The following is a 13,998-nucleotide window of genomic DNA, read 5'->3' on the forward strand; positions in this document are numbered from 1 at the left end:
GGCAAAAATAGGTAGTTAATATGGAATCAGTCTGACGGCATTGTGCTATTAAAATTGCATTTTTCATAGCACTCTGCTGAATTAAATGTAGGTATCTCCCTGTCAGCCACTCTGAGGACCTCTGAAGTAGTATTCTGGGTGCCAGACCACCAAGATGGCAGCTACTCACACTTTTGGGTAGGCTTTGGCAAGCTCACCTGCCTGGAGAGGGCATGCCACGAACCCAACCTTTTTCTGAGATGGCAAACATTGCTGGTGCAACTGATTCCAGACAAGATAGGGGACCCCATTTAAGCTTACAGAAACTGATTAAAAATGAACCAAAAGGAACACACAACAAGATGAAGGCACACAGCTACACAAGGACTTATTAGTTTAGTTATCCCATGTCAAGGCCAAGGTTCAAACTCTAAATTTGTCAAGATCTGACCACCTAATCCTACTTATCATCAGCTAGAAGTCTGTCATTTGGCTTCTGGTCTTAATGCACTACAAAAAGATAAGAAGTAAATTTCTTGAATATTAAAAACTTCATCCTGGGACTTCTCTGGTAGCGCAGTGGTTAAGAATCTGCCTGCCAATGCAGGGGACATGGGTTCGAGCCCTGGTCCGGGAAGATCCCACATGCTGTGGAGCAACTAAGTCCGTGCGCCACAACTACTGAGCCTGTGCTCTAGAGCCCTTGAATCACAACTACTGAGCCTTTGTGCTGCAACTATTGAAGCCTGCATGCCTAGAACCTGTGCTCCACAACAAAGAGAAGCCACCGCAATGAGAAGCCCGCGCACCGCAACCAAGACCCAATGCAGCCAGAAAATAAATAAAAAGAAAGAAAGAAAGAAAAACTTCAACCTGTCTACAACTTTTGTACAAATTGTTTATGTGCAGCTCTGACTTTATTATTCAGCCTAGTTGTAGATTTGGCCAAAACTTTGGGAACTGAAATTAATAAACTAAAAACCAAAATGTTTATCATCAGGGAAATGAAGAAAGGGGTATAGGGAAATATTTATTTGGGTTGTTATGACAACAGAACAAGCCATCACAACAACATTCTTTCTTTTTCATCTGCTAAACTTTGGCTTGACAGAGCCTTAAGAAACACTCAGTGTCCACCCTAGAGATGAAACGGAGCAGAAATGTTATTCTAAATTCGATAGATTTTTGGCTCAACTTAAAACCCTTCTGTAACTCACACGGTGTTTGCCACGGCTCCCAGCTCTTCCCTTGTGCAGTGGGCAGCCGCAGCCGCGGTGCTGAGCAGATGAGTCGTGCGATGCAGAGGGTGCTGGTGGCAGTGACTACAGGCCTCAAGCAGGCTGATGTCCACCCCGCAATGTCACGGGGCCACTCCCTGAGTCTGTGGCATGCCCTGTTCTCATGCCCTGCTCTGTGGTCTTAAGAAGAAGACTGGGGCTACGAACGGAATCGGGAGAGGCCTGCTTCTCGCTAAGCAGGGCTGGAACTCAGTGCATGTGCAGCCTGTAGAGAGCGGTGCCAGCTGATGAGGATGAAAGTACCGGCTGAACTTAGGCTGAAGGCTTTCTTCATAGACTTTGCCAGGTCAGACAGCTTGCGGCCAGCTACTTGTTTGTCATGGCCTGGCTGAAAAACACTTCAATCCCCTCTAGCTATTTTCCCGTAAATCAGAACTACATGGAGGCTGATGCCTCCCAGAGGAGTACCCTTAGGCGGAGCGGAGGAGAGAAGGAGGGTTCTGGCTTTCTCCCTCAGTGACGTCACACTCACCACGCTTTTTGATGGCGTTTCTGTGCTTCGATCATTAGCTAGGTCTCTGCCTCTCAGGTGAGGCAGACTTCCTGTGCGCGCTCCCTGTTAGGGGAGGGGGCACATCTGAGGGTCAGAGAGGCCCCAAAAGAGAAGGCCGCGCTGAGGCCCCCTCAGAAGAGGGCAGTTAAAGCTGCAAGAGGAGGTGCAGAGGGTGCCCCCAACTGCTGAACACAGGCTAGAGCAGAGGCCTGGGGATCCCATGAGAGCAGATCCACAACAAGGTGTTATTTATCTTTAACCCACACAAGGTGAAGAGGGCCACTAGCAGAGTACTCACAGTGAGTCACCTCAGCATCTCCCCGCCCTGAAGTGCCCACGATTAGAATCCCTCTAAGGGAAACACTATCTAGATGGTTTCTACTGAACCAGATCCCCCGGGAGGGGAGTGGGCCTCCGTGAGGGTGGGGAGGGGCAGGTGTCTGGTTATAGGGCTGACTTTCCCTCAGTAGTGCCTTCATAGAATCCCAGAGCATTTGAGCTACAGGGGTCCCGCAGGAATTACACAGTCTACTCTCCCACTTCACAGCTGGGCAGATGAGGTGGGTGTCCCCTGCGGCACTTTTTTTAAAAAAATTTATTTTATTTATCAATTTTTGGCTGCATTGGGTCTTCGTTGCTACACGCGGGCTTTCTCTAGTTGCGGAGAGCAGGGGCTACTCTTCATTGTGGTGCACGGGCTTCTCACTGCGGTGGCTTCTCTTGTTGCGGAGCACGGGCTCTAGGCGCACGAGCTTCAGTAGTTGTGGCGCTCAGGCTCAGTAGTTGTGGCTTGCGGGCTCTAGAGCGCAGGCTCAGTAGCTGTGCACACGGGCTTAGTTGCTCCGCGGCATGTGGGATCTTCCTGGACCAGGGCTCGAACCCGTGTCCCCTGATTGGCAGGCGATTCTTAACCACTGCGCCACCAGGGAAGCCCCTTTTTTTGTTTTTTAAAATATTTATTTATTTATTTGGCTGCACAGGGTCTTAGTTGCAGCATGTCGGATCTTTTGTTGCGGCATGTGGGTTCTTAGTTGCGGCACGTGGGATCTTTAGTTGCAGCAATGTGAGCTCTTAGTTGCAGCATGCATGTGGGATCTAGTGCCCTGACTAGGGATCGAACACAGGCCCCCTGCCTTGGGAGCGCGGAGTCTTAACCACTGGACCACCAGGGAAGTCCCCCCTGGGGCACTTTGAAAGTCACAGGATGCCTGAGGAGGATGAGTCCTGGGTCAGGAATTGGGGTGGGGGGACCTTAGTAAGTCCTGGGGTAAGATCGCTGGGAGGGCAGACACCAGCGATCACAGTGCCAGGAGGCCTGGGGCGCCCTGGCCCACAAAGTCAGAGAATATCATAGCTGGGAGAGACTTTGGAGGTCACCCAGTCCACCTGCCTCACTGGGGGCCCGGCTAGAAGGCTGAAGGCTGTAAGGGAGGGTGGGCCCTGGGGAGAAAAGCACAGATGTCTTAGCATCTTCAGGAGACAATTCTGGCCTGATTGCCAAGCACCAAGGGTGTCCTAATGGCATGTTTTTAAGAAGACTGTAGACGGACAGTCTCACAGACACTACCTCCACCCCCCCACCCCAGACCACGGCGGCCTGCTCCGCTTCCTCCTTTGCCCTGGAGCCAGCTGACCTTGTCTGAATCCCGGCTCTCCCACTGATCCCTCCCTTGAGCAAAGTGACTTAACCTCCGTGTGCTTTTTAGCTTCCTACTAATAGAACCTAACTGACTGAGTTGTCAAGAGCCTGAGAGAATACAGGCCAAACCCTTAGAGGAGCCTGGCCCAGGGCAGCTTCCAGCGTTCCCTGCTCTCACGCTTGCGCTGTTGTTATTCTCATCAGGTTCGCTCACGCTGTGTTTCCTTCTCTTCCTGCCTCAGAGCTCTCAGGGCCTTTCTTTCTTTATTTCCCCACCTCTTCAGGTCCACATGGAACTAGTGTTGGGTGGAAAGATAATTTATTGGGCAAGAGGGAGAACACTTTGAGCCATTTTTAACAGGACAATCATGGGCTGCTTCTGGGGACCATGAGACACTGAAGCCCTAGCAAGTCAGAGCTCCGAGGGGCCGGTCACAGACAAGCCCTTGTTTCCTAAATGAGGACACCCGGGGCCAACAGCTGAGGATGTTCAGGCCTCCTCCCTATCCGGGAAGACCCCTCTTGTGTGATGAGAGATGGACGTGCAAGCCTGAATGTTGTAAAGGGTCTAAACATGTAATTCAGGTATTTTATATGCACATGCATGCACAGGCACACACTAATTAGTGCACCGTGGCCTGGCTCCGGATGCAAAGAAGGCGACAGAATTATCCATGTCCCTGCCCCCGCCTCCTTCCCTACAAAAACGCCGCCTCCTCAGTGCCCCACGTCTGGCAGCTGCTGCAAAAGAAAACAGCCAGTGGGCAGTAACGGCCCTAGGGCGAGAACGGCGTGCAGCAGCTACAGCTGGCATTTTACGCTCTCGTGGGTGTTTGCTGCTTGAAGAGACTAAATCTCTCAGGGCAGAGTGCCAGGCACCATGGCAGGTGGGGTGACGAGAGAAACTCCCAAGTCCCTCTAATCAGAACACCGCAGTGACTTGTCTCCTGCCAGAGCAGGAGGGGAGGGGGCTGGGAGGACCGACCAAGACCCAGGGCAGGGCAGGCTCCATTCTCAGGGATGGGGTCCCTTCACCGTCCACTGTCTCTCATTACAGCAGCTCCGTGTGAGGGGATGCCCAGAGTTCAACCTGTCAACCCAGAAATCTGTCCAGGGACAAGGTAGAGGTGGCCAAGGCCCTTCCCAGACATCTCTGTCCTAAGTACTTCCCGGTGTCTTGGTGCCCTGAGCCTCTGACACATGCCCTCTGCTGCCCTGCAGGGATGCACTGGACTTTGATGAGGCTCCCCTCCATTTCTGTTCCCAGCTTGTCTTTCATTGTACCTTCATGAGAAAGACAGGTGATACTTTCTGTTCTCCTTCCCCATGAAGAAAGCCTGGGTTAGGGCGGGGGCCACAGGCATTTTCAGACATTTTCTCAGGCTGGACCCTTCCGGAGCCTAGCATCTTTAAACCAGAAGCAAGCGCCTCAAGGGACTGTTTGCCCCATCTCCACGCCTGGTAGGCTTTCTACTCCTTGCCTAGGTCTTTCTGAGATCCATCACTTTCCCCTCCCCTAAAGGGAAAGCCTGAGAATTCGACCACTAAAGACGGTGGGGGAGTGGGGGATGGTAGGGCTTCCAGAGAATACAGACAGTTACCCGAGTGCCAATGAAATCCCATCCTGGTCACAGAAGGGTTATTTCTCATCCTTAGCTTCCAGGGCCCTAACCCGGAGAACTCTCTGGTCCGAATTCCCCATTGCCTAGGGAGCTTGGAGAGCTGCCCGGCGCCCAGCGCCAGCTGCAGGCTGTAGGCAGGGCCTGCTTCCTGAGCTGACAAAAGCACACAGGGAGTACAATAACTATGACATTAAAAGTGAATAGCTGGCTCAAAGGCAGGGTGGGAGCAGCCTGGGAGTAGCCAAGTGGCTGCTGTCCAAAGAGTAGCATCATCAAGGTGACCAGATGGGCTGCGGCGGAGGGGGGGCTGAGCTCCATTTCCCGCCACGCCTCCTGATGGGTCCCACATTCACACGCTTTGCCCTTGCCATGCTTCTTTCCCCTTTCGTTTTCTAGAGTTGAGAGTCATGTTTCCTCTCCAAACCACAGTCCTCCAGTTTTCGCGTTTTGGCATTTCTTCTTTCCAGATGGACTCTCAGCGGGCCTCCCTGCCTCTCCTGGTCGGTTGGCCCGTCTCTAGCTGGGCCCCGTATCTCAGCCCTTCCTGGAACTGCAGCCGCCACTGGTGCAACTATGTCCTCAGTTCCAAAGCGAGGAAGGCTCTGATTTGGTACTTTGAAATGATGAAAATGCCAGGAATTTTTTTTTTTTTCTTTTTTAAAGTTCAGAATTCACCCAAATCCCTACCTGCATCTCCTTCAGGATCTTCTTTGATTTGTGGCCTGGGCTTTGCGAATCACTGAATGTGACCAGGAGGATGTGGGTGCATCCCACTGGGTAGTGAGTTTGTGTGTGATTTACGTTAGTACTGAGAGGAAGGGGTGCCTTAGGCTCTGTCTCTGCTTTCCACCGTGGTCCTGCAGCCCTCCATGCACCGGGCCTTGCCCATCTCTGCCAGTTGCTGGCTCTCCTCTGGGCTTTCCTCTCCGCTCAGCTACACTGAGCTGCTTTGCAAGTTCCTGAAGGCGATGCTCTTGGCCTCCCATCTCCCTGCCTTTGTACAGAAAGCTCCTTTTGCCCGGAATGGGCTTTCTACTTGCTCTTCATCTTGAGACACAGGGAACTCGCCCCCTCTGGGAATGAGCACCCTCCGCGATCTCCAGAACGCTCTGCCCTCTAGTCAGCCTTTACAACATGCTGCTGGGTGATCTGTTTACTTCTCCATTCCCCGCCTTGGATTGAGGCCTCTTTGAGGACAGCTCTGTGTCTTTTATGCCTCTTTCCTTAGCACATGGAAGGGTGCCCAGCGCAAAGCAGAATGAGCGAAGAGTAGACCAAGTACCAGAAAAGTAGTGCACAGAAGTGCGGGCTCACCTCACTTTACACAACTGGTGTGCCTCACAAACCTCCAGCCTTAGTTGCCCACTGACTCACACCCCTTCTTCAGAGGAGCTGCCTCTGCAATCCCAGGCAGTCCCCACCCTACAGATTCCAGACAGTGTGAGACGCCCGCCGCTCAAACACCTTAGCGGGAGTAGCCACGGGTGGTACCTGAGTTTGTCCGCGATGAAGATGACCCTCCTTTCCAGAAGCAGGGAGGCAAAAACACAGAGCAGGTGTCGGACGCTGAGACAGGAAAAGAGAGACTCAAAGTCCACGTGTTCGAGCCGGGAGTCCAGAGGGCGGCACAGTTCAATCACCTGCCGGGGAACAGGAGCAGCATGAGGGGGGCCAGGCCTCTCACACGCAGTGCAGCCCTGGGGCTCTGCAATCTGCAGCAGGGGTGGCCCACTGCCAGTGGAAAAGGGAAAGAGAAAAAAAGGAAAACAAAAGGGACTGGGGAAAGAAAGATCGCAGGAGACTGGGGAAGGAGGTGTGTTTGGTAGGGACGCAGTCTCACGGCTGTGTGTGAGGACAGTTTGGACGGAGGTGGGGAGAGAGGACTGCAGAACAAGAGGCCCTCGGCCCAGGATGGTTGGAGACCCTCCTTGTCGATAACATATCTGGAGCCCACACAGGGAGTTCTATGACTGTTGAGGTCCTGTCCCTCGCAGCCCCACAGCAAAGCGTCTCCGCCTCACATGGGAATCACAGGCTCACGCAGGAGGACCAGCAGATCCAAGCACCTCTTTCAAGACTCACCTCCTCTAGAAGGCGATCCGTAATGAACTCAACCCCATTCCAGCCCCTTCCCAATGACGGCTCTTTCAGCTTGTATGCTTAGTGTGTGTATATTCTCACTCTGTACTTGTTGAAATGTTCCTGAGTTCAAGTCATTACTCATGTGCAGGTTTTTCTTTTTCAATAGCTGACTCCTTCTTGGTGAGCAGAGACTGGCTTCTACTCTCAGCACGGCACCTGCCCGGTGCTGCCCACACAGTGGGGCTCACTAAGGGTGACACCCCCATAGCCAAGCCACCTGCGTCTGTAGGGGTGGTTGAGGATTCTCCAGCAACAGGGAGACTGCTCCTCTCTGTGCTGGGAAGTTGGGTTGTTCCAGAAGATCCCAGACACATCCTCATCCTTCCCCTGTCCCCAGAGGTGACCTGCTCTTCTGAGGGCCTTTACAACTGGAGACTCAAGACTGAATGGGATCTGCCCTCTGATATCCACAGAGTCACACACAGGGAATGGGAAGGATGAAAACAAGCTCTGGCATCAAATCCCAGCCCAGCCAAGGAAAGGGACATGCTTCAAAGTCTAGGATGAATAAAAAGTAGTACCTGAGCTTATCTTCCCTGAAAAGAATCTGCTTTATACTATAAAGTGGTAGAGGTGATGCAGACCAAAAACCTAAATAGGTTTAAATACTATTTATGAAGGTAGTAGGCTAATAAGAGAAGCTAAAGATGTTCACTGCCCTGGCATAGTTCTGAGCCAGAATCCTGGGCTGGATGGACTGGACTTAGGGTGGAATTTATGATACTCTTAGAGATGGGTGACCTGGGCCAGGCTGAGGAGCAAGAGGACATCACTGAATGTGAGAGCCCACTGGAAGCCAGCCCCTGGGACCACTGGGACTTGGCCACTGTCTGGGCTACTCCCCCCAGGATAGGAAAGGACTCTGATGGCTTACCTCAGTTCCTGATCCTGGCAAGAAGTTCTTGACAACAATGGTTTTGCCCAGGGCTGGGAAAGGGGCTTCCATGACACTCCTCATGAGAGGCTGGACCAGGGCGGGAGAGATGCCTCGTCGCTTTTCCACCTCATCCAAGATCTGCAAGGGGCAGAAAAGCAGCTCAGCTATCCTGAAGTCAGGTCACCAGGGTGTAGCTCCGTTCCAGATGAAGTGGGCCTGCCACAGAGGCTGAGGCATTGTGGGGAAGCCCGTTGTCCTCATCCGGCCAGACAAAGTCTCTTTCACCTTGTGTGTTAGGGCCCCAATTCTCTCCTCTATGCAGCCACTCTTTTTCTACGTGACTCTGTAATTTCTCCCACTAAAGGGGTGAAGTATAGTTTCTTGCCCCCTTGACTTTGAAAACTGTCCTGTTTGTCACACAGGTATGGCCATGTGACTTACTGGATTGATATATGCATTCTCAATGGGAAGAATAGCACCCCCAAAGAGGTAAAAATTGGTTTGGGGGTTGGTGGTGAAAAACTTAGATATCGTGAGGGTTTATAGCCTTCTAAGGTGCCATAGTACATAAACAGATATGCGATATATCTATGGAATTAAAATTTCTCTGGGGGGGCACTTCCCTGGTGGCACAGTGGTTAAGAATCTGCCTGCCAATGCAGGGGACACAGGTTTGAGCCCTGCTCCAGGAATATCCCACATGTCACGGAGCAACTAAGCCCGTGCGCCACAACTACTGAGCCTGCGCTCTAGAGCCCACAAGCCACAACTACTGAGCCCATGTGCCACAACTACTGAAGCCCGTGCGCCTAGAGCCCATGCTCTGTAACAAGAGAAGCCACCGCAATGAGAAGCCCGCACACTGCAACGAAGAGTAGCCCCCGTTCGCCGCAACTAGAGAAAGCCCGCGCGCAGCAACAAAGACCCAATGCAGCCAAATAAATAAATAAAATAAATTAAAACAAAAGTTTCCCTGGTGGGTAGCCATTTGGGCAACACAAACCAAAACCAATGAGATACCACTTCATACCCATTAAGATGGCTGAAATAAAACACAGGTAACAGGTATTGGTGAGGACGTGGAGAAATTGGGACCCCCATACACTGCTGGTGGGAATGTAAACTAGTGAAGTTTTTCTTTTGAAAACAGTCTGGCAGCTCCTCAGAAAGTTAAACATAGAGTTACTATATGACCCAGCAATTCCACTCCTAGGTATTTAACAAAGAGAAATGAGAACATGTTCACATGAAAACTTGTGCATGAATGTTCACAGAGCATTATTCATAGTAGCCAAAAAATGGCAATAACCTAAATGCCCATCAACTGATGAATGATAAACAAAACGTGATATCCATATAGTGGAATATTATTCAACCATAAGAAGGAATAAAATACTGATACGTGCTACAACATGGATGAACCTTGAAAACACTGCTAAGTGAAATAAGCCAGACACAAAGGGACAACTAATGTATAATTCCACTTACATGAGATCCTAGAGTCGAATTCATAAAAGAGACAGACAGTAGAGTAGAGTGGTGGTTGCCAGGGGCTGGGGGAGGAGGGGACAGAGCGTTAGTGTTTAACGGGTGCTGAGTTTTAGTTTGAGGAGATGAAAAAGTTCTGGAGATGGATGGGGGTGACGGCTGCACAGCAATGTGAATAAACATAATGCCAATCAGTTGGGCACTTAACAGTGGCTGAAATGGCAAAGTTTCTGTTATGTGTATTTTAGCACAATAAAAAGACAAAAAATTAAAAATAATTCCATGGGGAGGGGAGGCAATTGAGAAACAAATGTCTAAAAAGGCTGCTTAGGGGATCGATAATGAGAAGAAGGTTGAGGACGACTGTGCCAGCAGAATGAGGCAGAAGTGACTGTGCCAGTCCTAAGCCCAGGCTTTAGGAGGCCCCGCCTTACGTGTTTCTGCTCGCCCGCTCATGCCCCTGTCACAGCTGCGAGAAGAGCACGCATGGGACAGCTTACTGTCTAAGGGAGGTGACGGATGTGTGAGCCAGACCCGCTCCCAGACTTGCAGCCTTAAGCACAGCGCAGCCAGCCTAGATCAGCCAACCCCCAGCCTACTCGCAGCACATGAGTGAGCCCATGGAGACCGGCAGAGCCGGACCCCAGCTGCCCGCCCCTCTGTGAGAGGAAATGATGGCTGCTTTACGCCACGGTGGTTTGTTACATGGCATTATTGTAGCAATACTTCTGCTTTTCTTCAGAGATTCTGAGAGCTGTTCTTATCCATGATTCCTCTTTCTGTACTAAAGGACAATTTGCCATTTTAGTTATCCTTGTCCCTCACCTAGAAATAGCTTGAGATCTTGGAATCATTTAGCCAAAGCTCTGTCTGTGGTTCTGTGCTGAAGATGTGCTGTGTGATCTGTGGCAAGTCTTCATACTATGGTCTTAAAAAATACGCTGTCACAAAACTGACATGAAAATGCAGGACTGTGCATCACACGAGTACGTGAGGATGTTAACTTGCCCTGCACCCCCTGCCCGTGCCATAGCAATGCAGCTTATGTGAACTTCAAAGCTGCCACTGGGTGCTGGGCTACCTCACATCAGCTGTTTACTCCTAGATTCATAGGCAATCTTACAACAACAAGGGCTACGACCTACAGCCTTATTTCCATGCTTAAACAAACCCATGTGGAAGACTGGCATGAGCAACAATGCATATCTGTGCTACAGCTTGTAAATGACTGACTTTAATGTGCAATGATTACCACTTCAGGTGGAGTGGAGGTTAAGACCATGACTCAGATTACACTGATAACATTAATTACCTCAGACTTGCATACAAGTTCTACCGTGGCAAGAGGTCACACTACATCAGTATAATTCAGGCTTCCTCTGAGTTCAGGAGGAGGGTGGGCAGGAGGGAGACTTTTGTGTCGGAATGCTTTTAGGGAGTGCTCCTTACATCTGGGGACAGATGATGTAGGACTTCAATTCTCTAAAAGAAACCTCAGACTGAAATATGTGCTCAAGAAGGATTTAAAAAAAAATGTATGGAGGGACTTCCCTGGCGGTCCAGTGGTTAAGACTCCAGGCTTCCACTGCAGGGGGCATGGGCTCGATCCCTGGTTGGGAAACTAAGACCTGCATGCTGTGTGGTGTGGCCAAAAAAAAAAATTTATGGATTATATATTCACGTCTGGTTAACACAGGAAAAAACGTTGAATTATACCTAACTTTTGAGATTGGCATCATAGAGCATAGTAATTATCTCCTACACACCATTCCGGAATACTGGGGTGGGTGAGCCAATTCACCAGGGCAATCCCTATGTCTTGATATATTGGCTCATTTTCCAAAAAGAAGGACCAAATTATACTAAGATTTTGATAGAGCAGTCTTGCGATACCAAATCTTGCACACACACAACAGATATACACACACGACACATATACACAACACATAATGTGACAAAAGATAATGCTTCAGGAAAGTAAAATGTATGGAACATTCTGGGGTTCTCTGCCCCTCCCATCCTCAACTGCAATGACTTTGACCTCCTCCCCTCCCCCACTTTATGGGCCACAACCTTCATCAACTCATTTCCTGTCCTAAAGATTAGAGAATAGATGAGGCTCAAGGAAGGGAGGAGGAAGAAGTGGGAAGGAAAACGGGTGGGGGAATAAGAGGATAAAAGTCACGGGGGGTTAGGGTGTGTCTTGTGTCCTCCTGGACCCTGTCCTGCATTCCCTCCCTCCCTTCTCTGAGGCCCAGGTCCTCACCTTTGAAAAGAGGCTGAAGCATCCCAGGCGGCTCACGATGCAGTAAACTTCAGGGAGACGCTTTCCTTTGCCACCAGGCTTTTTGGAGTGAAACACAAGGAAATCATGAGTGTTACCAATCTCAGGGGAGGAAAGACCCCAAATGTTTTTAACATGGTGCCTATTGTTTCCATACACCATAGCTTTTGAAAATCAGTGAGGTAAGCAGTTACCAATACCCCGTCTTATAGGTGAAAGCACTTCTGGTTACGTAGACATATTTTTTAATTCTCCCAAAGGGACCAAATCAAGGGTGTTGTGCACATAGCAGGTGCTCAATATGGCCTATAGAACCATAAAATAAGGAATCTTAACTTGTTTACCCACACCACTGTAATTCCTCTCAAGGAAATTATTTATTCTTTATCATTATTATAATAATTCCGAATGAGAAATCATTTCTGAAAATCCTTTTTGGAAACTGACTTTTAACTTTCAAAACAAAAAAGGAAAACAATCTCAACACTTGAACTCTAAAGTAATTATATCAACAAAATTTATTATCCCACTTAACTTTTTCGATTATTATCCATACTTTTTCTTCACTAACTACTAAACAGCCACTATGTGCCATGCATTATTCTTGACTATATTAGCCTATTTACAAAAAGACTAAAATACACTCTCGGTGGAAAATGATTTGCCACTACAGAAGACTGTCCCCAAAATGGGCCTCAAAAAGACCCGTTCTTTAGTGTTTTGGCATAATCACTTCATTGAAATAAGTTTCTGACTTTTAAAGGTTAATGTTCTCAAGGAGACACTTAAATTATCTGCGTCATCAACAATAAAGCCATCCTTCTTCTGCCCTAACAACTATTATGAATGTTCTCTGTAAGCTCTCAAAGTCTGTTTAGCATACTTTATTAGAAAGGACATTTGGCTTGAGGAGAGAAAGGTCATTTATTTGGCAGGGAAAACAATGCAGAAAGTATTTTCTTTCCAAAGGAGGCAGACAATGTTCCCGTCTACCCGTAAGACTCAACATGGACCCCCAGATATTCCTCCCTGGTTTTAACTGCCCCGGTGAACTTGCTACACCTCCTGCCCCTACTCGTGTGGCACGTGGTGAGTGGGACCCCAGGAAGCCAGCGCCGGCTCTGCACAGAGCTCTTGCTGCCTGAGAGCAGAGCGTACTGACCAGCAGTCTTCGGCAGTAACCGAACCTCCTGCTCCCATCTTCTCCAGTTAAGACAAACGAGAATGTTTCACTGTGGTTGGGAAAACAAAAGCGCGTTACAAAGCAAAACAAAACCAAAGTCACATCGCGTTGAGCAACCAGGGGACATTCTGGAGGAGGCTGTCCAAAAGGGCTGCTCGCTGTCTGGCTTGTCCACCTCTGGGCTGGGGCTCCGGTCACCTACAGCTTTGGAGTCTGTGTCAGGGACAGGGAGATCTAAAGTGTCGCTGTGTCCTAAGAGGAAGTGAGGCATTTTCTTCTCACCCTGAGCCCTCATATAATCCTATCACCTGGGCCATCCGATTGCATGAACACAGCAGTCATTATCTGAGCCCGGGAGTGCAGTGGCATCTGCTGATCTAGGGATGTGCCTCAGCGAGGGAGCAGTGGAAGAGTAGGACACTTCTGTGCCCCTCTCAGAACTGCCCCTTGCGCGGCTCTCCTAGGCACTGTCTGTGCAGGCCAGCCCGAGGCCTGGACCATCCCTAAAGACTGCTGGGCCAACTTCAAGGAACTCAGTATCCCTCCAACACTTAGGATTTGGAGCCTCCTGAGTTTGGTTAGTTACTGAAATATCTGATAAAAAAATATTGGTATCCAACAACATGGGTTAAAGCAGAAATGTAAACTTATCACAATCCGAGTAACAGCTGGATGGGCTACTGAAGAAATGTTTCCAGAGCACTGGACAAGTATTAGTGACGGGCAATGTTTTCCTAGGCTATGAATTACCTTATTGCCCATCACGTCAGCTTATGAAACACACTCCCAGGTGAGTGGGAGGTCTGGGAATCTGCAAACTTAGCAAGGTGATTCTTGTCTTCAGGTAGGTTTTAAAAACACCTGTGGAGGAAATTGCTACACTCGGGCCCACCAGGATCACTCAACAGTAGGACCGACTTATGGGGTCTACCATCTATGACCCCCTCGAGTTCTTGCTTTAGTCTTTGCAGGAGGGGAGGGGGATGCCAGCAC

The 13,998-nt window shown here is 49.6% G+C and overlaps 1 protein-coding gene across 5 annotated transcripts in view; it reads right to left on the reverse strand.

Moving 5' to 3' along the window:
* DENND2A (DENN domain containing 2A) overlaps positions 1–13,998 on the reverse strand; it is a 101,826-nt gene that overhangs the window by 14,794 nt on the left and 73,034 nt on the right. For all 5 annotated transcript variants that reach the window (XM_081243564.1, XM_081243562.1, XM_081243563.1 and 2 more), the window contains 4 exons: positions 12,985–13,054; positions 11,805–11,882; positions 8,048–8,188; positions 6,523–6,671 (listed from right to left, as the gene is read on the reverse strand). In XM_081243564.1, coding sequence (XP_081099690.1) covers positions 6,523–6,671; positions 8,048–8,188; positions 11,805–11,882; positions 12,985–13,054 — 438 coding nt within the window. The remainder of the gene's footprint in view (positions 1–6,522; positions 6,672–8,047; positions 8,189–11,804; positions 11,883–12,984; positions 13,055–13,998) is intronic.

The sequence above is a fragment of the Mesoplodon bidens genome, assembly GCF_964165515.1.
Source record: "Mesoplodon bidens genome assembly, chromosome: 9".
Taxonomy (NCBI): Eukaryota; Metazoa; Chordata; class Mammalia; order Artiodactyla; family Ziphiidae; genus Mesoplodon; species Mesoplodon bidens.